General features: G+C 38.5%; 1 protein-coding gene across 2 annotated transcripts in view; it reads left to right on the top strand.

Annotated features, from left to right (window-relative positions):
• Window positions 1–27,460, top strand: part of LOC134222164 (cytotoxic granule associated RNA binding protein TIA1) — a 900,771-nt gene that overhangs the window by 418,177 nt on the left and 455,134 nt on the right. For both annotated transcript variants that reach the window (XM_062701311.1, XM_062701315.1), the window contains one exon: window positions 6,977–7,064. In XM_062701311.1, coding sequence (XP_062557295.1) covers window positions 6,977–7,064 — 88 coding nt within the window. The remainder of the gene's footprint in view (window positions 1–6,976; window positions 7,065–27,460) is intronic.

Genomic DNA, 27,460 nt, shown 5'->3' on the forward strand with positions numbered 1-27,460 from the left:
ATGATCGGTTTTGTTTTATTTACTGAGGCAATCCTTTTTTTGCCTTCTCCGACCAATCCATATCCATCCAGAGGGGTTCATCCATCGAAGCGATGGTGCTGATGGTGGTGGCGGCGGAACAAATTCCTCAACACCTTTTCGCGGAAACCACATTGGGAGCCGCCTCCCCCATCATCACTTCGGTTTCGTTCAGTTCAGTGGATAAAGTCGAACAGACAGTCAATCGAAGAAGCGGTTTTGCCCCAACTCCTTTCGTTCCAGTTGATGAGGCTGAGTAAGCAGGACGGCCACGAAGGGGGTTCGTTTTTTCTCCTGTGGGGAGACCCTTTCTCAGAACGATCAAACGAACGAAAGCAATAGGAGAATATTTGAACGAACCGGTCCTAGCTGGTCCTGTTTGATGGATCGGACAGTTGGCGGCGTGAGGAAATCCTAATTTTTCTTCACGTTGAAGACTCATGCTCAAGATAAGGGTTAACAAATTATCAAATTTCGAGAGCAGAAAACTGGACCATTTGGAATGTTGATTAGAAAAAATTCGAGGATCTGATCTGAATCTGTTTTAAATCTGATTTAAATCTGATCTGAATCTGATCTGAATCTGATCTGAATCTGATCTGAATCTGATCTGAATCAGATCTGAATCTGATCTGAATCTGATCTGAATCTGATCTGAATCTGATCTGAATCTGATCTGAATCTGATCTGATCTGAATCTGATCTGAATCTGATCTGAATCTGATCTGAATCTGATCTGAATCTGATCTGAATCTGATCTGAATCTGATCTGAATCTGATCTGAATCTGATCTGAATCTGATCTGGATCTGATCTGAATCTGATCTGAATCTGATCTGAATCTGATCTGAATCTGATCTGAATCTGATCTGAATCTGATCTGAATCTGATCTGAATCTGATCTGAATCTGATCTGAATCTGATCTGAATCTGATCTGAATCTGATCTGAATCTGCTCTGAATCTGATCTGAATCTGATCTGAATCTGATCTGAATCTGATCTGAATCTGATCTGAATCTGATCTGAATCTGATCTGAATCTGATCTGAATCTGATCTGAATCTGATCTGAATCTGATCTGAATCTGATCTGAATCTGATCTGAATCTGATCTGAATCTGATCTGAATCTGATCTGAATCTGATCTGAATTTGATCTGAATCTGATCTGAATCTGATCTGAATCTGATCTGAATCTGATCTGAATCTGATCTGAATCTGATCTGAATCTGATCTGAATCTGATCTGAATCTTATCGAATGTGGTCTGAATCCGATCTATATAAGATTTGCGTCTGATCTGAATTTGATCTGAAACTGATTTGAATCTGATCTTAATCTGATCTGAATCTGATCTGAATCTGATCTGTTCTGAATCTGACCTGAATCTGATCTGAATCTGATCTGAATCTGATCTGAATCTGATCTGAATCTGATCTGAATCTGATCTGAATCTGATCTGAATCTGATCTGAATTTAATCTGAATCTGATCTGAATTTCATCTGGATCTGATCTAAATCTGAACTGCATCTGATCTGAATCTTATCTGAATCTGATCTGAATCTGATCTGAACCTGATCTGTATCTGATCTGAATCTGATCTGAATCTGATCTGAATCTGATCTGAATCTGATCTGAATCTGATCTGAATCTGATCTGAATCTGATCTGAATCTGATCTGAATCTGATCTGAATCTGATCTGAATCTGATCTGAATCTGATCTGAATCTGATCTGAATCTGATCTGAATCTGATCTGAATCTGATCTGAATCTGATCTGAATCTGATCTGAATCTGATCTGAATCTGATCTGAATCTGATCTGAATCTGATCTGAATCTGATCTGAATCTGATCTGAATCTGATCTGAATCTGATCTGAATCTGATCTGAATCTGATCTGAATCTGATCTGAATCTGATCTGAATCTGATCTGAATCTGATCTGAATCTGATCTGAAACTGATCTGAATCTGATCTGAATCTGATCTGAATCTGATCTGAATCTGATCTGAATCTGATCTGAATCTGATCTGAATCTGATCTGAATCTGATCTGAATCTGATCTGAATCTGATCTGAATCTGATCTGAATCTGATCTGAATCTGATCTGAATCTGATCTGAATCTGTTCTGAATCTGATCTGAATCTGATCTGAATCTGATCTGAATCTGATCTGAATCTGATCTGAATCTGATCTGAATCTGATCTGAATCTGATCTGAATCTGATCTGAATCTGATCTGAATCTGATCTGAATCTGGTCTGAATCTGATCTACATCTGATCCGAATCTGATCTGAATCTGATCTAAATCTGATCTGAATCTGATCTGAATCTGATCTGAATCTGATCTGAATCTGATCTGAATCTGATCTGAATCTGACCTGAATCTGATCTGAATCTGATCTGAATCTGATCTGAATCTGATCTGAATCTGATCTGAATCTGATCTGAATCTGATCTGAATCTGATCTGAATCTGATCTGAATCTGATCTGAATCTGATCTGAATCTGATCTGAATCTGATCTGAATCTGATCTGAATCTGATCTGTATCTGATCTGAATCTGATCTGAATCTGATCTGAATCTGATCTGAATCTGATCTGAATCTGATCTGAATCTGATCTGAATCTGATCTGAATCTGATCTGAATCTGATCTGAATCTGATCTGAATCTGATCTGAAACTGATCTGATCTGATCTGATCTGAATCTGATCTGAATCTGATCTGAATCTGATCTGAATCTGATCTGAATCTGATCTGAATCTGATCTGAATCTGATCTGAATCTGATCTGAATCTGATCTGAATCTGATCTGAATCTGATCTGAATCTGATCTGAATCTGATCTGAATCTGATCTGAATCTGATCTTAATCTGATCTGAATCTGATCTGAATCTGATCTGAATCTGATCTGAATCTGATCTGAATCTGATCTGAATCTGATCTGAATCTGATCTGAATCTGATCTGAATCTGATCTGAATCTGATCTGAATCTGATCTGAATCTGATCTGAATCTGATCTGAATCAGATCTGAATCTGATCTGAATCTGATCTGAATCTGATCTGAATTTGATCTGAATCTGATCTAAATCTGATCTGAATATGATCTGAATCTGGTTTGAATCTGATTTGAATCTGAATCTGATCTGAATCTGATCTGAATCTGATCTGAATCTGATCTGAATCTGATCTGAATCTGAGCTGAATCTGATCTGAATCTGATCTGAATCTGATCTGAATCTGATCTGAATCTGATCTGAATCTGATCTGAATCTGATCTGAATCTGATCTGAATCTGATCTGAATCTGATCTGAATCTGATCTGAATCTGATCTGAATCTGATCTGAATCTGATCTGAATCTGATCTGAATCTGATCTGAATCTGATCTGAATCTGATCTGAATCTGATCTGAATCTGATCTGAATGTGATCTGATCTGAATCTGATCTGAATCTGATCGGAATCTGGTACGAATCTGATCTGAATCTGATCTGAATCTGATCTGAATCTGATCTGAATCTGATCTGAATCTGATCTGAATCTGATCTGAATCTGATCTGAATCTGATCTGAATCTGATCTGAATCTGATCTGAATCTGATCTGAATCTGATCTGAATCTGATCTGAATCTGATCTGAATCTGATCTGAATCTGATCTGAATCTGATCTGAATCTGATCTGAATCTGATCTGAATCTGATCTGATCTGAATTCGATCTGAGATCTGATCTGAATCTGATCTGAATCTGATCTGAATCTGCTCTGTATCTGATCTGAATCTGATCAGATCTGATCTGAATCTGAGTCTGAATCTGATCTGAATCTGATCTGAATCTGATCTGAATCTGATCTGAATCTGATCTGAATCTGATCTGAATCTGATCTGAATCTGATCTGAATCTGATCTGAATCTGATCTGAATCTGATCTGAATCTGATCTGAATCTGATCTGAATCTGATCTGAATCTGATCTGAATCTGATCTGAATCTGATCTGAATCTGATCTGAATCTGATCTGAATCTGATCTGAATCTGATCTGAATCTGATCTGAATCTGATCTGAATCTGATCTGAATCTGATCTGAATCTGATCTGATCTGAATCTGATCTGAATCTGATCTGAATCTGATCTGAATCTGATCTGAATCTGATCTGAATCTGATCTGAATCTGATCTGAATCTGATCTGAATCTGATCTGAATCTGATCTTAATCTGATCTGAATCTGATCTGAATCTGATCTGAATCTGATCTGAATCTGATCTGAATCTGATCTGAATCTGATCTGGATCTGAATCTGATCTGAATCTGATCTGAATCTGATCTGAATCTGATCTGAATCTGATCTGAATTTGAATCTGATCTGAATCTGATCTGAATCTGATCTGAATATGATCTGAATCTGATCTGAATCTGATCTGAATCTGATCTGAATTTGAATCTGATCTGAATTTGAATCTGATCTGAATCTGATCTGAATCTGATCTGAATATGATCTGAATCTGATCTGAATCTGATCTGAATCTGATCTGAATCTGATCTAAATCTGATCTAAATCTGATCTAAATCTGATCTGAATCTGATCTGAATCTGATCTGAATCTGATCTGAATCTGATCTGAATCTGATCTGAATCTGATCTGAATCTGATCTGAATCTGATCTGATCTGAATCCGATCTGAATCTGATCTGAATCTGATCTGAATCTGATCTGAATCTGATCTGAATCTGATCTGAATCTGATCTGAATCTGATCTGAATCTGATCTGAATCTGATCTGAATCTGATCTGACTCTGATCTGAATCTGATCTAAATCTGATCTGAATCTGATCTGACTCTGATCTGAATCTGATCTGAATCTGATCTGAATCTGATCTGAATCTGATCTGAATCTGATCTGAATCTGATCTGAATCTGATCTGAATCTGATCTGAATCTGATCTGAATCTGATCTGAATCTGATCTGAATCTGATCTGAGTCTGATCTGAATCTGATCTGAATCTGATCTGAATCTGATCTGAATCTGATCTGAATCTGATCTGAATCTGATCTGAATCTGATCTGAATCTGATCTGAATCTGATCTGAATCTGATCTGAATCTGATTTGAATCTGATCTGAATGTCATCTGAATCTGATCTGAATCTGATCTGAATCAGATCTGAATCTGATCTGAATCTGATCTGAATCTGATCTGAATCTGATCTGAATCTGATCTGAATCTGATCTGAATCTGATCTGAATCTGATCTGAATCTGATCTGAATCTGATCTGAATCTGATCTGAATCTGATCTGAATCTGATCTGAATCTGATCTGAATCTGATCTGAATCTGATCTGAATCTGATCTGATTCGGGGAAGGGTTGTTTGGCCGAAACCTACTCGACCGAAAGCCATTTGGTCGAATGCCACTGGCCGAACTTGTAAATTGGCCGAATAAGTTATTTGGCCGAAAAGGTCATTTGGCCGAAAAGGTCATTTGGCCGAATGGGTCATTTGGCCGAACAGGTCATTCGACGCCCCACCCCACTACATCTCAAGCATGATTGCTCACTTCTCACTGCAAAAATGATTTTTGAGAAGAGAGGCGTCTCCCTTTTCATGTCGCTCTTGCCACTTATCACAGTTAGAAGTGAGAAATGATTATTGACAAGTGAGACGTCTCACTTCTCATTTCTAACTAATCGTTCCTCACTTCTCACGTCTCATTGTGGAAAGTGAGTAGACGTCTCAGTTCTTACTTCGCACTACTCACTTTTCACAGAGAGAAGTGAGAAATGATTAGTGAGAAATGAGAAGTGAGATGTTTCACTTCTCACTTCTCACCAATCAAATTTCACTTCTCACTTTTCACTGTGCAAAGTGAGTAGTGCGAAGTGAGAAGAGATGCTTCTTTCTACTCACTTCGCACTTCTCACTTTTCACAGTGAGAAGTGAGAAATGAGACGTTCTACTTCTCACTTCTCACTAATGTTATTTCACTTCTCACTATTCACTGTAAAAAGTGATTAGTGAGAAGTGAAATATGATTAGTGATAAGTGTGAAGTGAGACATCTCACTTCTCATTAATTATTTCTCACTCTTCAGTGTGAAAAGTGGGAAGAGCAAAGTTAGAAGGGAGACTTCTCTCTCATCATTTCTAACTTTTGCAGTGAGAAGTGAGCAATGATGATTGAAAAGTGAGACGTCAAATGACCTGTTCGGCCAAATAACTTTTCGCCCAAATGACCTATTCGGCCAATTAACTTTCGGCCTAATGGTCTGTTCGGCCAAATGGCCTTTCCTCGTATTCAATTTTCAATCGATTGCTATTTACTGAGCACACATCTTAGGCTCTTTGACCAAACATTAGTATCGAACCGTCATAAACAGGGCTTAGAATTTGATTGTATAGTGAACAATTAGGCATTATTTTTTCAACTAATCAAAGAACATTACGAGGGACTCTCGTGGTTATCCTCTCCTCTGTTATCACGAAATGAAATCATGCCAGCCAAGAAGCTAAATGTGAATGGATACAAGGCAAAGCAAGAATTCCAATGGATTTGTATTATTACTATCTAAATTGTCTTTTTCACAAACGCGTCGCATATTCAGAATGGAGTCTCCAAATGTCATGCACAGTTGTTGAAATAACGACGAGATAAATTCTTCAGAATTTTTATGTAAAAGGTGAAAAACCTTCGTCCAAACCATCTTATCGCAAACCCTCCATCTTCCTGCATCTAAAAAACGATTGCCCAGGGAATACCGTAACGGTCGGCCCTGGCTCGGTCCACCGCAGCCATCCCAAGAAAAACGAAACCCGACCAGCCAATCTGACAGTCAATAGAGATTAATTTAATTTGTTCCGTACTCTTTCACTTACCGCCATCACCACCCACCCAACCCATCGCTATTCAGTAGTGTTAATCTTCGCTCTGTGTTTTTTTCTTCTCCCTTTTTCTACTTTCAGAACATTATCACATATTTGTCGGCGATCTCAGCCCGGAAATCGAAACGCAGACACTGAAAGATGCCTTCGCTCCTTTTGGGGATATATCGTAAGTAGATTGGCCTTTTCGTTTCTCCGGTTTTTCATCCCTTTGTCCATTCTACGTTACGCGCGACGTCAATTCCGGGCGCGGTGCCGCACCCCATCCATGTCACAAGCGAAGGTCCGAGCGAATCTGGAGGAACGAAACTTTTTCGCCGACTAATTTGAGTGATAAAAATCTGGACCTTTTGACAACGACTTCGGTTGTACAATTCACTAACTTAGATAAACTTCGGAATCGAAAGAAGTGGAAGAAGAATGGAATTCCTTTTGCATTTTGGCAGCCGCTGGTAAATTATTTGGGAACCTTCCTTCCTTTGACGCGGAGATTCAATCTCGGTCGACGGAGATGGAAAATAGTTTAGATCGGAACGGTTCCGATAGCGGGAGACTGGCAGCTTTAAAGGTTCTGGGTAAGGTACAGAAGCTGAGAGCAAACCTGTGACCAGATTTTGTCACAGGAAACAGATGTGCATATTGGGTGGAAAAAAACTTGTAGAAACTGAGCCAAATTCCTAATCAAAATAAATGTCTATTATCTGTGAATGTACAGAAAACGTACGTTTGAGGTTGGAAATCGATAACACACTCGACTGAAATCTAAGAAAGGAACTGGATAGATCTAATTCTCCGATGGAGCGGTTCCAGTACGGGTATCGTTCGAACAGGAAATGTGCGCCAAATCGAAATTCTCCTTTTAATAGAGGACAGAAGCGATCAGATGAACTTTTGCAGATAGTCGGTTCAACCAGAAGTAAAAAATCAGGATTTAGCATTTCAAAAACCTGCTTCAAAGTGGAACGCATTTAGTTAACTGTGCTTTAAAATTTATGCCGATTTATAAATAAAATTGTTTATCGATTTTTTTGATAAACTTAGGAGCGATTTTTTTTTTGAAAAGCCCTCAGCCGACGAGTCGCATCCTGCAAGTAACTACTGAAAGATCTACAAAAACCTTAAAAAATAAAAATAAAACAACTTAAATTAGTTCTGATTGGGCGCAAATTGAAATATGTTTCCCCAACCCAAAAAATGTGGTAACAAAAATAGGTGTCAGTTATCTCAGTTAACAGTTTGTAAACAATCACCTCCAAAATTCCGATTATAATATTTCTTAGAACACGTAATCTCAGTTACGGAGATACGACAAACGTATGCCATTCTGCTCCGCATAGTGTCCCAGCTTGCCCGAAGAGATGTAATTTCAATTTATCAAACTTTCATCGCAATCAAGCTCTAATTTGCCCTTGCTGGCAATACTGCCGAGAATTCACCGCACTTACCCAATGAGGCCTAATTGAACATTCCGCAAACAAGGGTCGTTCTCGGATTTTCATCTTTCATACGGGGAGGCACACGTCGCCTTGCTGGTTCCAAATTACCTGCCTCCGAGGCGAGCCCCTCTGCTCGATGGGTCCTTTGTTGCACGCGGGACTGCCATTATTGAATTAGTTTTCATCACACTTATCACCCGGGATACATCTTCCCGGGTGTCGAACATTTAAGTTTGCTGCCACCGCCGTTGTGAACAATGCACGACACGGAATTAGTTCGGTAACCATGGATGGAGATGTATCGTCGAGTAAGTAGCAGACGAGCTACCCGCTCCCCCGATTGTGATCTATGCGTTTGCTTAGTCACACCATCATCCCCGTTGGGGATGGAATTTGATGGAAAAGTTTTCGACGGTCGTTCCCTTGGATGGGGGTTCCTTGAGGGATGGGTGCCAATGTGTGATAATAACACAATAGGGGAGTCATACTGTACCTTCGCCTGCTTGCTAAAGATGGATTATCCTTGAAAATTGGGAACGAATTTTATGACAATTCACCGGAGGCGGCGGTAACGTAGTTACCTCGTGTGTGTGGAGGATAATGCTCCGTCGGTAGACTACAGCTTTGCACAGTGGTTCAAAAGCGAGAGATTCCATCGGCTTTGTTTCTCGAATATGAATGGCAATGCTTTTCTCTTTTTGGACCAATGTGTATCAGACGGTAAGCCGGAGATCATCATTCAAAACACACTCCTCCGTTGTCAACCGCCACAGAGTCACTTTCTTCGCCCGAACGTAGGGGCCCTTCTCTTACATGTGAGGGAAACGATTTGGATACACGCACTGAACTGACTAATGCTTCAACGCCTTGCGGTGCGTGGTGCGGTGGGATTGGTGACTCGGGAGACAATGAACGATACAAATAAGTTTCGATGTTTACTCGTCGGCTTTCGGATTGAGTCGAAGTCCTTTGTCGCTGCTGGTAGTCCTCGTCCCCGTCCACGCATGGAGGGCTGGTGGAGTTTGAGCCCCGAAAAGGTTCACTAATGAGAGCTGATTTATCAACCGAATTCGCAAATAAGGGGTGGATTGCACTGGTTTCAAGATAAACAAGAAAATGGAGTTTTGGGTAAGTCTCGGGGCGCTATCCGACCGGAGGCGATGAAGGCAAACACGTGCGTACGGGACGTTCACCTGGCATAAGTTTGCGATCTGGGGCATGGGATACATATTAGGTGTCATTTTGGATGGATGATGAATGTTTGCTCGGAGAACATTTGTCACAAATTGGATTACGTGGGATTAGGCGCAACAATTAGCCTGTTCGTTATTGGTGTTTGCTGGATAGCAAATGCGTACGGCCGGAATTACATTTCTCCAAGACGGTATGATTTAGGAAGGAGCTGAAAGATCGTAAAAATAGGAAGTGAAGATTAAATTTCCGTTCTATTTTGAACAGATTGCCGCTTTATCAAGAAGTTTGTAAATTCAAATAACGATTTATTGTATAAGTTGAGCCAAGATTTTTTTGTTTTCGAAAATAATTCGCTTCATATGCTGAGAGACTTAAAGACTTTCCTCGCTATAACCGCAAACATTCATTGATAGACATTCCTCTAATCAAAAACACTTTGTGAGCTTATTTTATTATTATTTATTCAGCACGGCTCATGGCTGAACCTGTACGTCGTCAGCCACGCAATCTACGAAGGATCCGAAGATCGCCTTCCACTTGATCGATGTACCTTGCTCGCTGCGCACCTCGCCATACTGTAGCTGTCGGATCGTTGTCGGGAATCCGTTTTTGCAGTTTATTGTCCGGCATTCTGGCCCGGTATGAGTCCCATCTTTGTCCATTGAGAAATTTTTGAACTTTTGTAATAGTTTATTATGTTTTATCAAGATATCCCAAGTAACAATTTCCATGCTTTTTGGATTTATTTAATTCTTATAACGGATTTATGATAGCAATCACCATGGCTAGTTGCTCAGTTTTATTGGCACTCTTATTACTATCAATAATACTCTCATAAATCTGCTGAAAAAGCCTCAAACGTCAAATTCCAAATGATTTCATGAGCTGCTCTACGGTTGTGATGAAGAGCGCAATAAGCCATATTTTCAAAGCTCGATAAAAGCCAAAAATTTTGGTCGTAATGTAGTCAAATGAATAACCGCAATAAGAATATTTGCATTGCAAAAGAGTGTATAAGGGTGTGAAATAAGAGCAACATTTTCTGATCGGAATTGATGATGGCCATATTGTAAAAAGAAGAAGCATTTTCAAGTCAGTCAAATTTATCGCTGAAATCCATAATTAGATAATATTTTCATCGCGTAGAACACTTCACCTGGTAAATGATTAGAATTGGAAACATATCAGGGTGAAAATCTACAGATTAAGTGGATATTTGCAATTTTGATATTTTAATTGATTTCAATTTATTGCGCTGAACTACATTATTTTGCGAGCGCGTAGTATAGAATCTTATTATTTACCTGGCTTTCACCATAAAATCGAAAGCGCAACTTAATTCAATGATAGAATGTTGCAAAACAAACCTGAATAAATATTATTGTGATAACATCCTTATCATAATTTTCATCATCAGTCCATTTTGTTATTATTTCTCCGTAATTTTGTTTCTTTTTCAAACCAACATTTTTGACAGCTGCCGCAGCCAAATTCCTTTTTGTTGCGGTGGTTTAAAAAGGTTTTCAAATTCGCTTATAAGAGGTTTATAGTGGTCATCTAGAGAGGGCCCACTTAGCAATATCTTACTCTTATAGTGGTCATCAGATGGTTGTCGTATAATAATAAGTTTTATTGTGAGTTCTTATAATTTGATCGCGAAAACCATTCCAAGAGTGAATAAAACTTGAAATGTTACTTGGGATGTGTTTGAAAATAATTATTTATAATGTTCTTATCAAAGTTTCATATTTTTGCAATTACGCACAATGGATTTCCGAAATAAATCTTATAATGAATCAGTGACGCCGGGAGTGGGTAGGAAAAGTAGGACGTGCCCCACACATGTCCTGGGTGGGACATTCAAGGCATTGTCCTACCCATGAACTTTAGTAAAAACATATCATTCAGGTAATTATTTTAGTTATCATACTAGCTGTCTGATATGACTGATGTCTGATGTGTCAGCCGTTTATTACAATAACGTTTGCATTTTAAGAAAATTGCACAAAAATTGCCAATTTTTCATAGGTTTACCTTTACCGCACTGACGAAACTACCCATGTAGTATCAATCATAGTAACCCATGAGTTAGCAGACAAAGTTGGACAGCTCTATCAGTCGTACTCTAACCGTGATGGCAAAAACAGTGAAGCAACTCCGTTCAGACTTTTTACAGTATCCAGAAATACTATTTTTTTTTATCGTCCTATCGATTTTTTATTTTATTTAGGGTCAACTTTACCAAAGTACGCATATTTTTTAACGCCACTAAACATGTTCAATGCTTAGAACAAATAAATCAAAAAGGTGCTCAGAAAAAATATTTTTAAGCTCCTTTTAGTGGAATGTATTCAACCGTCTAAGAAGAGTTTAGTACTCACCATTTTATTCCACAAATTATTTTGATATCTTTGGATACGTATTTCGACCACAACTGTGTGGTCGTCTTCAGTGTCTCGTACTTGACTCGACTTGAAGAAAACAATCGCAACTTACACTATTTATACTACGCTAGGTACCTAATCTAATCTTAATTGCCTACTTTATTTTCCTGATATTTATTTAACAGCGCTGTTTGTACCTGTCAGTAGATTTCCAAACTATCAGCTACAACAAGTTTCCATGGGAAAGAGACATTTCTTAAGATTTTAATATTTGATGACGTAATTGGGTGATCAATACAGTCCTCCCTTTCTGTATCCTTCAAATTCTTGAAAAATCACTGAAGAACGATATGTATTACTAACATTTTTGGACAATTATTGGTGCTCTCCAGTGGCGTAGCCAGAAAATTTGTTGGGAGGGGGGTTTCGAACATTTTTTTCTTGCAAAAAATTTCTTCTAAAAATTTCTCGTCTCTTGGGGGGTTTTATGTCCAAAGGACGAAATTACCACGAAATACTATTGCGGAACAATAAGTAATAGGAGAAACCGAACAATTTTGTACGGCTAAAAATCTTGCCTATTGTTGAACACCCATCAGAAATGCACATGCATTCAACAATAGGCGAATAACCCTACTATCGCAAAGTTAAGAGTTGGTTGCTCCTTGGGAAATGTTTTGAAATTTCAAGAGGATTATTAAAGTCGATGTTCATTTGGCCAAAATAGACTATGACTAATAGAAATGACTGAGGAACCCCCGGATGAAATTTTGAAATTCTGTAATTCCTCGAGAAATTCCCGGAGGAATTTTTGGAGAATTTTCCGGAGGAATTTCGAAGGTATTCCCTTAAGAAATTTCCAAAGGATTTCCTGGAGGAAGTTCCGCAGGAATTCTTGAAGGAATTCTTGGAGAAATTCTCCGAGGAATTTATGGAGGATTTCTTGCAGAAATTCCTGTAGGAATTTCCGGAGGAATTCCTAGAGAAATTTGCGGAGGAACTCCTGGAGGAATTTGCGGAGGAACTTCCGGAGGATTTCCTGATAAATTTCTTGAAGAATTCCTGGAGCAATAACAGTAGAATTCCTGAGGAAAATTGGAATTCTTGAAGGAATTTCCGGAGGATTTCCTGGAGAAATTTCCGGAAGATTTCCTGGGGGAATTTCCGGATTTATTTTTGGAGAAATTTCCATAAAGATTCCTGGAGGAATTTCTGGGGGATTTTCTGGTGGAATTTCTTGATGAATTCCCGAAGGAACTCCCGGAAGGATTTCCGGTACAACTCTGAGGAATTCGGAGAAAGGAATACTTGGAGAAATTTTCGGAGGAACTCCTTTCTGGGGGAGGAATCCCCGTATGAAATTTTGAAATTTTGGAATTCCTGGAGGAATTTTTGGAGAATTTTCCGGAGGAAATGCGAAGGTACTCTCTTAAGAAATTTACAAAGCATTTCCTGGAGGAATTTCCGCAGGAAATCTTGGAAGAATTATAGGAGAAACTCCTTGGAGGAATTCTTGAATAAATACCTGGAAGAATTCATTTCGGAGGAAATCCGAATTACGCCATTACCGAATTTCGAATTACCACGGAATACCTTTGCAATTTTTTAGGGAATTCTTCCTGAAGATTCTTAGGAGATTCTATCGGAAATTATTCAAGAATGCCTCCTAGAACTTCTAAGGAAATTCATTCAAGAATTCCTCCGGGAATTTGATAATTTCTTCTTAGAAAATTTCGGATGAATTCATATTGATGTTTTGGGACACTTCCCGGAAAATCTCTCTTTGGAATTTCCAAAGGAGTTTCGGAGGAGGATGTATTTCCAGGAAGAATTTTGATGGTTTTCCATTAGCAATTCTTCCATTTTTCCGAGAATCAACTTCCCGGGGAAATGGGAAATAAAATGTTAACTTCCCGGGATTTCCCGAGATCCCGGAAAATAAAACAATTATGCGAAACTCAAAATCATTACTTGGAATAATAACTTAGGATAAGGATAAAAATATACTCTCGACCTAAGGGGATTGAGATTTGCTACATTGTACTTAAATGATTAAATAGTTATTGAAAAGTCTGAGAATTTTCTATGTTTAGTTTGAAAAGCGGCAGATGGCAAATTTTCAGCATCTGCTCTCGTTCAAGAGTAAGATCTGCTGTGTACAGATGAGCTCCGCTTTGTGCTATATTTCCATAATGTTTGCATTCTTCATCGATATGGAGGAGAAGACGGCTTTGACAGGATTTGTTCTGTTATTACCATAAAGTTCCTAACATCAACCATTCTGGTACTCGTCCGTATATTTTCTTAATACAAACAATATTCTGGTCAAATTTTATTTATAATACGAACCTTGATACGACACTTGTGCACATTTCGCCCTTGAATTTGAGGTATTAATGAAAATATTTTCAAGAATGAAATGTTTTTCTCGAAAGCGAAAAATACAAATGCTAACTATCAATATTAAATAATTCTTTCTGTCAAACTTTATTTGAAATTCCGAACAGCACCGGAAACGCATAAAATTGCATAAGCTTGGCGAGTTTTTGTTATTAGACTGTTCTTATCACCTTATACCTAAAATATGTTAACTTTTGTACTCTGACATGTCCAGACAAATTTTCAATAGTTCATTATAATTTAGATAAAAGACATCTCTAAACAAAAACGAGTGTTCGGAACATGAGTCTGTTAGTGTTTGGAACACGAGTCGGGGTTTGAATTAAAAATTATTGAAGGTCTTTAAAAAAACCTCTGATAATAAAGCTACCAAAGCCGTCACTGCCCTTGCCTAAATATCTGCGATCTGGAGAAAATTTGTCGCTGTGCACGAATAAATAACTTTGTTTTTGCTATTGAGAAATTTCATCAAACACTAAATTTTTATTTCGACTTCGTAACACCTACCGGTGATTAGGCCTACTAAATAAATAAACGGCCGATGGAAACTTATGCTTTGCTTCGCCTCCCTTCAACACGTACAATAAATACTAGCATCCGCAGATTAAAAACTTTATTTTTTTAATATGGGGTGTAATCTACTTTGAAAACGAAATATGCTATTAAATAGAAGTTTCATTATGGGAACAGTGAACAGATGTTAGTCAAAAATATAATTGATACTTCCTCATCAAAATAAGAAAAGGGTTTTTCAAATACTTTAACATAATAATTTCCCGGAAAATTCGGGAAACTAAAGTTTGCTTCCAGGAATCAGGAATCCAGGAAAATTTATTTCCGGGAAATCGTTTCGGAATGGAAGCCCTAGCAATTCCCTGTGAAATTCAAGAGAATATGTATAATTGATTTCTTGAAGGAATTACTGAAGAAAATCCTGATGGATTTTCTGTAGGAATTACCAAAATAATTACATAAATAATTTCCAAAGAAATTCCCTGAATGAATGCTCGTAAGATTTATTGGAGAAATTTTCGAAAGAGGAGGAATTTCCCAAAGAATTCTTGAAGGAATTGCATAAATTTTCAAATGAAATCTCCGAAGTATTAAAATAAATTCTCATGGATATTCTTGGAGGAACGTTTTTTTTTTCAATTGAGTTCCTTCCAAGCGGTTTTCTTCAATTCAGTTCCTTCCTTTCTCGGATGAATTCCTAGAGAAATTCTGAAACGACTTAATAAGGAAATTCTCAATGAATTTCTTGGAGAAATCCGTGTAAAAATTCTTGAAGGAATGTTCCGGGAATTTCCAAAGAAATTCACTAAAAAGTCGCTGAAGGAACCAGTATTCAGCCAAACTTATTTTTTCAACTTTGTTACATATTTTATCAACTGTATCTAGTTTTTGACTTAGACTTAGATCTCCTAGAGAAACTTTTGGAGGAATTTCTGTTATAAGCCCTTTGGTATTATGCAGGACTTGCCTCAGGAAGTTTCAGCAGAGTTCCTTAAGATCCACCGGAAGAATCACAGAAGTAGCTGCCTGAGCAACAATCGATAGAATTGCTCAATCATCATCTTTCTCAAGGAGGAATTGCTGCAGGAACTGTAATCGAAATATCAACGCTTGGTACGGTGCTGAATTTCTCTTTTTTCTTTTCTTTCTGAACATCTCCGATGTCAACAAAAAATTATTTCTTTTGTTTTGACAAACATGTAACAACCCAATTTGTATGCAACAAAAACTGTACTACATTTGTATGAACCATATTTGTCACGGATGAACTATAAGAAACAATTGATAGATTTACTCATCAAAATCAGGGTGGTATATAACGGGTGGCCAGTTGCGCCGGGAGTGGGTAGGACAAGTAGGACATGTCCTACGCATGAATATTCCTCGGTAGGACAGTCAAGGCGTTGTCCTACCCATGATTATACCATCTACATAGGTCAATTATTTTGTCTGCAATGCTATCTGGCCGGCTGATTCCTAGATCAACAAATATATCATTAAACATTTAACGTAGGGGAACTGTTCCATTTTTCATCTCACTGAACATATATTCGTCTCATCGCAAAATTTCCTCGCTTTTTTTGCTAACTTGCGTGCTCACTGTTGAGAAAAATCACAAAAATAATAAACAAATCAAATTCCTTTTTATTGCTATGTTTTACGTGGAATAAATATTGTGGCTATGAGATGGAGTCCAGGAGCAGTAACCCTATGTAGTTTTTGTATGAAGGCATTGTCTGGCAAGATATGTCTGTTAGAAAAAAGAGATTTCCAAGCTAATCTGAATTGAAACAGAATCCCATGAAATAGTCTAATAGATTCCTCTTCAAGACTCCAGGAAGTACTTTACAATCCCAAAAGCGCTTAAAGATGTTTTTTGGTTTCCAGAGGTAAAAAAGTAGTTGAAGGAATCTAAAAGTGTGAATATTTAAAAATTTACAAAATTTTCTGCTGTTGAATATAATAATATGAATTTTACATGGATTATTAAAAATCCACGGGTTAAAGTTTTGTAAAAACCTGGCATGAAATCTGGTCCGCAAGGGGTTTTGAACTCCCTAAATCGTCTTGGCACTGAATCGGTACGAGCTTCAGAAACATCTGAAAGTTAATTAAAAGTCCAAGAAGGTAGTAATAATTGCTTGGAACCAGATTTTAAAGATTTAGAGAAATTTGTGGGATCCGTGACATCTACCGGAAGCCTGTAATTTTTTTTTTCGAAAATCAGAGAAATTCCAGGATGGGTAGTGGAACAAAAAGATCGGATACGAAAAGACAAGAGATCAAATGGACAATTAGATGGAGCAAAGGTTCAAATGGGCAAAATTAAAAAATCTTCAATTTTATATAAGTATGATAATTCAAACAATATTTCCAACAATAATTTTGGGCACATACTTTTAAAGCAAATTCTAGCTTATAACTCTCCGACTTTATCGGGCAATTCTCTAAATAATTTAAGGTGAGTATGCTGCAGCCATCAGGCGGGCAACGCGCGAGTTATTTTTTTCTCCTGTCGCGAGATAGTGCAGTTAAATATCTAGTGCATGATGCGATTGAGTTTCGTTTTTCTTTTCTTGAAGTATCATCGTTAAATTATATATTTCGTTGCTTTACAATGTGACTTCCTATTGATTATCATCCCTGCTAACTAACTAACTATTATTTTCCAACGGCAATCATAAAGATGCAGATAATTGCTCGGTATGTTGTACCAACGAATTAATTTGCCTCTCCTTTTCCTGCATTCACTGTGATCACCATTTAATTAAAAGAGCAACTAGCAACTACGAAATGTACAATCATGGTTATTAAAAATGCAATATTTGTCCAATTTAACAAATTATGTGATGATCCTGTCCGGGAGATCAAGAAGTTCAGATTTTTGAAAATTTGCATCGGTTTTTCAACATCACCATCGGCATTTCTCTTATTTGTCCTACCCACGACTTGGAACGTGGATGCGCCTCTGCGGGTGGCCCAAACGGACGAGCTTTGCTAGTGTTGGTGAATGTTTTGCCGTTGACAACGTCAACGTCAACAACGTCAGTACAGCTAGTTAGGGAAAGTACGAGATGAAAAAATGATGTCTTCATCGAAGAGTTCAAAATTATTTAGCGCAGAATCGATCGTATGGTAGAAGCTTATTAAACGAAGCAAACTGATTTTGCGTTGGATTGATTTGAAACACAGTTTTTGTCTTTGTGTTTTCATAATAACTTCGTTTACAATAAATATTTAGTTGTTTGACGCTCACCAAGGTGGCTTCTCATGAATTACCTTTTCTAAGCAAATGACCAAAACAAAACTTAGGAGTGGGTTTTCACTCGATAAAAGTGTTTTCTCGGATCGTGCTAGCACACGTATGGAAAATGTCAAAATGACCACATCTGTTTTCTGTCAAAATTTACGACGGGGTGCCGACAACCCACCAGTACCGGCAACCGACCATCTTCCCCTACTTGATAATTGGATGTACGATTTTATGATGCGGCAAAAGAGAATGAAAAAAGTTCCTATAAAAACGAGAACACTTTAAATGTTGACACATCTACTAGCAAGATGAATGATCATTGAATTAATTTAATTTGACATTGGTAGCTAATTTTATTCCTCATGTAAGGGTATGCAGAAAACCTTTGATTATGAAGAGGATTCTCAACCTCACACGTGAGATGAGATGTATTTTTAAAGACGAATCATATTGTCGCGTTCTTCAAAAAAATTTAAGCGTACAGAAGTCACTTCTTTTTGTCAAGCTGAGACTGATGCATGATGTTTTAAAATCAAGAATGAAAGGGAGCGAAATGTACGCTTCATATCTTTCCATCTGCCGGGCAATACATTCTTTGACCTTTGAGAAGGTTTGATATCATCCTCTTGCCTTCTGCAGGACAAATTCCCGAATTAAAAGAAAAAATCATTTTCCCTCGTTCCTGCTGCCGGGCAAATGCATCATTCGAAAGAGGAGGAAAAGAGAACTTAGAAAAAATCAAATTTGAAACAGAAAGTTGCCATCCAACTATCAACCAGACACCCAAATGGTGATAAAGGCAATTTGATAGTAATCTACGTTATAGTTCTTGTTTCAAAATGTCCAAAGTAGATCCCGATTTGTCAAAAGAAGCTTCGCACGACGGTCACGCAAAAATTGGGTATTTTCGACCCTTCGAAGGACAGTCCTATTGTTTTGTATTGCATGTCATTCTTATGGAGATCGATACCACAATAATAGGATCTTAGAACTACCGCAATAATAGGCTCAAAGGATTAATTTTTTTTTAATGTTGATTTTTCATCATTTTGAACGGAATTTTGTCAAACAAAAGCTGTTCTAGTCGTTAATTCGAAGATTTTTGGCGAATCCACAATTGTTTTTAATGTTATTAAATCCAGAATGGACTATTTAAACACTAACGCAACATTAGGGCATAACACAATGAAAGGACGTTTTACCCAATATTATTGTTTTGGTTTGGCCACTAATAATATTTCCCTATCAATACTACCAATATTCATATTCTGGTAGCATTAGACTACCAGATTTCACATATGCGCACGTTCATACTTCATTTACTTACCTTTTTATACCTAAAATCATCCTCATCACTCCCTCTCATTTGCTTCTGCTTTGGTGCTGCTTCCGAGTTTTTGTTTACATCTGTAAGAGCTAGCGAGGGGCTGCTCACTAGTGCATGCATAATGGAACGTACACACGGTCAAGCAGTTTGACCAACATTGACTCCACCTCTCGTTTATTCAAACGTCCATCAAGTTTCACCAACAGCGACACGAACAATCAATTTATTCGACCAACAATATCACACACGAACGACCGAAGCGCCAACTTGAGCACCAACCATCAAAAAATATATGGGGGTTTGTGCAACTTCACTACAAATGCTCAAACATGTTTGGCGAACCTTGACTCCACCCCCGACAACTCAAACCAAAATCAAACCGTTTTAATTTTTTCCAACCGAGCCGCCAACTGTCAAATGGTTGTTCGAACAACTTCACACACGTTCAAACAAAGCAGCAACCAAAGCGTTTTCTTGTGGGCGGAGTCAATGTTCGTCAAACTGCTTGACTGGTGTGTACGTTGCTTAATACAAACAGAAATTTTATTTTGATTTAAAATTAAATATGTTTGATTTAAACATAGTACGGAGAATGACGGCTTTGGCAGGTTTTGTTCTATTATTGTCAGGGGGGTTTTCTATAACTAATTATGCTCAAATTTGGCTTAAAAATTCTTTGCATAACAAAAAATATTGTAGCCAAATTTCATAAAATTTGGACAACAAAAACCCCCCTGTCAATAATAGAACAAAACCTTCCAAAGCCGTCATTTCCCCTATCTGTTTGCGAACAAACATGAATATTTTTTATTCAAATTGTATCCGTGTATGTAGCGAGAGTAAGACCTCTCACTTCTACAGGGTGCGGCATAAAATAATGCGAAATTGGTTCTATTTCTTTTAAATCCCATTTGAACTGTTCCAAACAATAATCTCAACATTTTCGAGTTCTGTTATCATTATAAGGTCCTTTCAAACAAATTTACTGAATGTGTGCTTTATTTTTATAAATAATAACCCCAAGACGACGCCGGAGCTAGAACAAGCGATGGTTTGCAGACTCGTGCTTCAACATACGCCCCAATCGTATAATCCATCGGATCTAGATCTGGACTGCTAGGGGCAACAAATCTTTCTACCAAAATATCATGTTGTTCTTCAGCCATTGTTGAGTCGATTTGACGTGTGACATGGCGCTCCATCATGCTGTAGGACGACGTTTTGGTCCGAGGAGAATTTGTACTTCCCCCAGGGAAGCACTTTATCCTTTAAAATACCGATAAACAATTCGGTATTGATTTTACCCTCAACATCAATGAAAACAGGCGGCAGTTGAACTCCCCATAGCCAAACATCATGACAAACCATAGCCAAACATGTTTTGGAATTTAAACTTGACTTTCTCCAGATCATCCGCAATTTTCTTCGGTGGAATGAATCGGTCCGTGCGGTCGTTGGCGTCAGTATCGATGCTGAAAAGCTTTCGCGTTGGAAAACAGGATTATAATTTTTTCCTTCTTCAACAAAGAAAGCAATCTTTTTGAACGAGAAACTCGTAGTTCATGTACCCGGTCCCGGTCCGGCTTTCGCTGCTTATACCCATCATGCAGAGACATTTTAAGGCGAAAAACTGCGACCCAAAGCCATCCCAGCACCATAGCAATCTCATTCGGTGTCTAGTAATCACTTCTTTCGGATGCATTTTTACAAATTTGCAATACAACAATTACAATCTCTCGGTGCGGCATTCGAAAGTAAACTTAAAAAACTTAAAAAAATATACTTTCAACAGAAATTAGTCACTACCTACTCGAATTAAGCCAATTATTATTTCTCACTTCACACTGTGAAAAGTGGGTTATGTGAAGTGAAAAGCGAGACAAATCTATACTCACTTCGCACTTCTCACTCATTATTTTTCACTACTCACTGTGAAAATGAGAAGTGTGAAGTGAGTAGATGCCTCCCTCCTCACTGCACACTCCTCATTTCTCGTTGCTCACTGTGAAAAGTGATTAGTGAGCAGTAACACGCCTCACTACTCACTTTGCATTTTGCACTTTTCCTAGTGAGAAGTGAGACATGAAACTTTTCACTTATCATTTCTCATCTCTCACTTTGGAATGTGAGTATGTAGTGCGAAGTGAGAAGTCAGACGTCTCACTTCTCACTTTTCACAGTGAGAAGTGAGAATTGGGGAGTGAGAAAAACTTTTCACTTATCATTTCTCACCTCTCACTTTGGAATGTGAGTATGTAGTGTAAAGTGAGAAGTCAGACGTCTCACTTCTCACTTTTCGAAGTGAGAAGTGAGAATTGGGGAGTGAGAAATTCTCACTTCTTACTCCTTATTTCTTCCGCCTCCTATCCTACTCCTCATTTCTCACAAAATGAAGTGAAAAATAATTAGTGAGAAGTAAGCAGTTAGACGTCTTACTTCTCACTTCTCAGTTTTCACTCCATGAATCGATATTGAAGGGATCATCGACTCATGGAAATATCGAGATGTGGAATAGAAAATCCTTGGAAAGCTCTTTGAAGGGACCATTATAAAAAAAAATTCTTAATATGGATTTTTTTTTCATTTATGTCTCTATGATACTTTCAGCAATATTGAATAATTTGTTTCTATGAATAGATATCGAGTCATAGAACCTCGACTCATGGAGGTTTGACTGTATTTGACCAAATGAGTATGCGAACAAAAAGTGAATCAATTGTCGTTTGATTGTTGCCCTGCTCGACGTGCAGTTCGTTCGATTTGCTTTGTGCGGCCTAATAATAGTTCATTAAAATTATTGTGTGAAAAACGGGCACGGTTGCATCACTTATCAGCAGAGATGCATTCTGAACACGAAAACGCTGATCGTTTTTGCTTGCATACCATCCCAATGCACACTGAACTGTGTTCAACTGAGAACTGAGAATACCAAGGCACGCTCTTGGCTCATGTTCTGTTCAGAATGCATCTCTGCTTATCAGAGTAAATCCTGATCCAGTGATGCCTACTGACTAACTAATAATCCTTCCTGTAGTTTTTGTGGAGACGCAGAGGTAAACATGGCCTTCAAATAGCAAAAACCACCTATTAATATTCCTTCCCTCTTCCTAACTGACCTAAGGACGTGGACGGCACCGTTATTGATCATTTGAACATTTCAGTCGCTGAAACTTGCACACTGAGAATGTTGAGATGAGATTCTTTATGCAATTCATTGATTCTGGCAAATCACGAAGTAGCAACCACAGATATGTGTAGTTAGTCAAAGCTAAGCTAAGGTAATCGGGACCAAAAGAGTCCAGTTTCACATGATCGTAATTAAAAAAATTAGTTGGTTTATAAACCAATCGGTTTTATGTTATCGAGCCGCATTGCACAGCTTGACAAACTAGAAGCCATAGCTAAACTTGCCTATGAAGAATTTTAAAGTAATGTACATTTAGTAATGTACACCTGCCATAAGACGAGTTTAGTACCATTCCATTTAATTTCACTACGTTGTAATCTTTACAGATACGCATTTCGACCTCAACTGTAAGTCCGTCTTTAGTGTCTCGTACTTGACTCGATATTCCACTAAAAGGACTTGATAATTTTCTTATCTGTTCCACTTATTACGCGTCGAAGTAAATACACATTTTGAACACTCTCGTCGTTGCGAAAAATTATTGACGTTTGTTTATCTATTCCTATTCCACCAAACCAATTTTCATGTGATCAATGCTAACTAGATGAATTCCAATGTTTTCCACTGGCGGCGCCATCCAAAATTTGGTGAGGCACCAGTCGGTGCAAGAACATTTTCTTTGAAAACAATAGCGTGCTTGTGACGAGTCTGACAGTAGAAGCATAAGTACTAAAACGCTAGTGGCGCTGTAGTCATTTAAATTATTTTGCCACATTATGCTTAAACAAGCTTCAATTGGCCATAATTCATGGATCATGTTGTAGTGCATGTTTGATTTCATCACCAACATTGATTTGACATTTGTAGTACCAGTACTTTGGCTGCCAGGTCAAAGTAACCTAGATGTTAGTCACGCGAACAGGAACGACATATGCAATCTTATACTTCTGAATCAACTAGTCTGACCCACCTCTGGCTCCGCCAGTGATGTTTTCTACCTCTTGAATGTCAAATTGAAAGAAAGTGATGAACTTCCCAAACAGAAAAAAACACGATGATAAAGTATAAACAATCAAATTGAAAGAAACTCATGTCGCCATTATCGTTTGCTTATCTCCGTTACTAGAGGAATTAAAACAACGACTGTTAGACATGCTTCTTGGTTCATCATGCAGCCCATTTCGAGATTGAGCTTCCGTAGTGGGCTGTTGGCAGGTTGGTGGCCTCCGAATGGATGATCGATGCCATCCTTGAGCTTAGTGGACTGTCACTCGCCCTGAATAATTGTTGTTGATACTAACGTTGGAGAAAAAACAAAACACAATCCTACAAGTTTTCGCGAAAAGATTGTTTTTTTTGTCCTCGCGTTCCATGAACAGGTGATATTAAAATAATGAACAACTCTCAGAAACAATTAGATTGGAATGGCATTGAACAATTTGTCGGCATGACTTTATAATCATAATTATGGCGGATAGTTTAATTGAACTAACTAGCTGAAACTAACAATAGCTCGATCGGAACAATGAATTGTCTACCCGTAAGCGGGGTGGACAATGCCGCAATGCATGACAACAATCATCATAGCTAATCTATGGTTTGTGCTCGCTTCAAACCCAACTCAAAATATCTAAACAATAGATGAAACAATATTTTCTCCAGGAAATCTTTTGTTCAGATTAATTTATTTTTTTACAATTTCCAGTTTGAATTTAACTAATTGAATTGAACCACGTAGGAATTACTATGTTTTAAATTTAAACTAAACCTTATCTAATCAATACTATCCGACATTCTGGCTACATGTCTGGCCCACCACAGTCGTTGAAATCTGTGTACGATACCAACAGCTCATGCAACTAGTCGTCGTTATTCGTCTCCTCCACGAACCATAGATGATACGCAGCACTTTCCTTCCAAAAACTCCAAGTGCGTGTTGGTCCTACACGAGCATCGTCCAGATATTATGTCCGTACAGGGCTATCAGTCTAATAAGCGTTTTGAAGATAGTCAGTTTGGTACGGTGGCGAACTTTATTCGATCGGTGTCTTGCGGAGTCCAAATTATGTACGGTTTCCAGCCACAATGCGTCTCACAGCATACAACATGGCTGGTCCAAAAGTATTAGACACATTCTGATTGAATGCCTTCGATGTGTATTTTGAAAGTAAATTTTTGCTCCAGCATTAGTCCAGAATAGTTGACTTTACTAGACCAATTAATTAGAACCCCGTTTATAGTAACAATACGTATGTCTAATCAATCTATCAAATAAAAAGCTTCCGGACTATTGGGGACAATTATAAACCGAGTCTTGGAAACATTCGGGAAAACTTTTCATGTTTGCAAATAATTTGAAAAAGTACCTGTCGAAACTTTTCAGCAATCTACTACAAATTACAAGCAGACTTCTTCTTTTGGCGGAAAAGCCATCTGCAAACAACGTTTTTTGATTTGACACGCCAATGATAAATCAGGTAATAAAAAATATATAACATGAGCTCTTAGAGACTAGACTAGCATGCTGCCCTGGGGAACATGTTATATGTTACCATCTGATTTTTGATTCTGATAGGTAACCTGCAGTGAGCAATCGGATCAATAATTTTTGATCAGTTTAATGATGAGCAGGAAAATTAAAATTAATCAATTTCACATTCAAACCTTTTTGCCAAACGTTGTCAAATGCTTTCTCTATTTCGAGAAGAGCAAACAGCTGATTGTGAATTATTAATATTGTGATCGCTTTTCCACATAGAAAACACCCCCCAGAACTTACACATGAAATTTATCTCTGACATAATCTGCACACATGCGAAACCATCCAGGTTCTAGCTCACACGAACGGTAGCACACCCCATCAGCAGAGCACTCGTTCCTGTCCTTTGTCAGTCAAGCTGTCACAAAAATGTTGATTTGCATCCATTGGCACCCCTCCATCGAAGGCGCATCGCTTGCCATGGCATTGGGTGCAGAATTCAGTTTCCGAATATTGATTTATAGAAAGTGATATGGAGAACACGGTTGCTTGCAGCCCGAATGCATTGCAGTAGAGTACACACACACACTCACCTCTGCAGCCATCCAATGCCACCAGAAAAACGCATATTCAATTATCTCCGAACATTCGGATGAAAGCTCTTTCTTTGAGTCATAATTTATTAATCAAATAATGCACATCAACAGATCCCATCCACACTGCTCGGAAGTTGTCGCACTAACCCCTCCGCTCTCTATGACCGCACGCCTGGAGGCCGACTCGAGCCCCGGTTCAGGACCAAACCAGCTCGACGCTCGTCGAACGAGGCAGTGCCCCCTGATCCTAATCACTTTCTCCCGAACATCCAGCGTTGCTGCTGCTGTTGCTGCTGCTGCATCAGCCCACCATCGTCACCCAGGCAGGCACAAACAGAGGTGCTTTGCAGTTTGTCTGCCATCATCGTTTTTAGCTTCGAGCTCCAGTTTTGCACATGCAACGGCCCGGGATGCAACCGGAGAGACCCCGGGCCTTCGGCTTTGTGTGGCGTTGTGTCCCGCTGGCACAGAGATGAGAATATTCAACTCTCATCTCAATTATGTTTATAATTCATTATGATTCCTCTTTTGAGTTTGTTTTTGGTTTTTGCGAAATGGCGACGGGAGTCGGAGGGTTGGTTTGAGGCGGGAAGACAAAGGAACGGTGACAGGTTTGCATGGTATTCGAGGACGACTTTTAGCATAACTGCAATGAATAAGTGATCGGAAGGAAGGGGTAAAGAAGATCTCCAGCGTTAAAAATGGAGAGGGAATCTGGATTTCTGGGTGGACTTCTGAGAAGATTTATTGCAAAATCTAGGATCATAACCAGTGGAGCACAATTTTCAATGCAAGATGCACAAGCCAAATGAATCTTGGAGCCAAGTTTTTGCTTTCAATTGCCATGTCACTACACCAATGATATTATTTTCCTAGAATTCGTTTTCTCGACCTTGCATAGATTCGAATCAAGCCATCGATATATTTCTATTTTGGTTTTGAGCTCGTAACTTGAATTTCAAAACTGTTCGTTCAAACGCTCGTTCGACAAATGCTAGACAAACGAGTCAAACAAATTTCCAACCGATATAAAACTAACAAGCATTATTATAAGATTTTATACTGTTTCAGTTTACTTCGACATGGCTAAGCATCTTCGTAATTGGATTGGAAAAATATTCCCAACATATTTGTAAGCAGTAATCGAGCGTATAATATCCAATTACTGTAAACTCAATTTGAAGCAAAAGAAATTTTCCTCGCGTTCATAAACTCATTTTTATGCTGCATGTCAAATTTCAACTTTCTGGCTTTAACCGAACAAATCAAATTCCCACCACTTAAAAAGGTTCAAGCTCTAGAACCCTTTCAAGCCAAACTCGATTAATAATTTCATTGCGAGAGCTCATCCGCTACCCCTCACCAAAACGTGTGCAGCGTCGTATCCCACCCGAAGCAGCCAACCAACGCGTGTGGCACGATAGGCACACCGCAACGGATCATGATTTGCTGTAAGACGCCCGGGAATCCTATCACAGCCGATTTCCTCCGCACCGCGGTGAAAGGAAATTCAATTTTCTCACAATTGATAAATATTTGCCATATTATAGTTCTTGTTTGTGTATGGCGGATGTGGATGTGCCACCGCACCGCACCCGCAGCAGAAACCGCACTTATTTCCCTGCCGCCACTCTCAACTGTAAGGAAAACATGTTAAACATGCTTTTGCTGTAATACACCTCTTCGATCGGAAGCCGTGTCGTCTCTTACGAAGGAACGGGTTTGATATCGGGTTTGTTGGAGCCCAGGGGCGGCGACGAAATCCACTTTTCCCGAAAATATAATATCGAAGGAATCATATTCCCATACCTGATACCTGCTGCTGATCACATCGAAGGCTGCTGCTCAGGGTGTTG

This window comes from Armigeres subalbatus, chromosome 1 (genome assembly GCF_024139115.2).
Source record: "Armigeres subalbatus isolate Guangzhou_Male chromosome 1, GZ_Asu_2, whole genome shotgun sequence".
Classification (NCBI taxonomy): Eukaryota; Metazoa; Arthropoda; class Insecta; order Diptera; family Culicidae; genus Armigeres; species Armigeres subalbatus.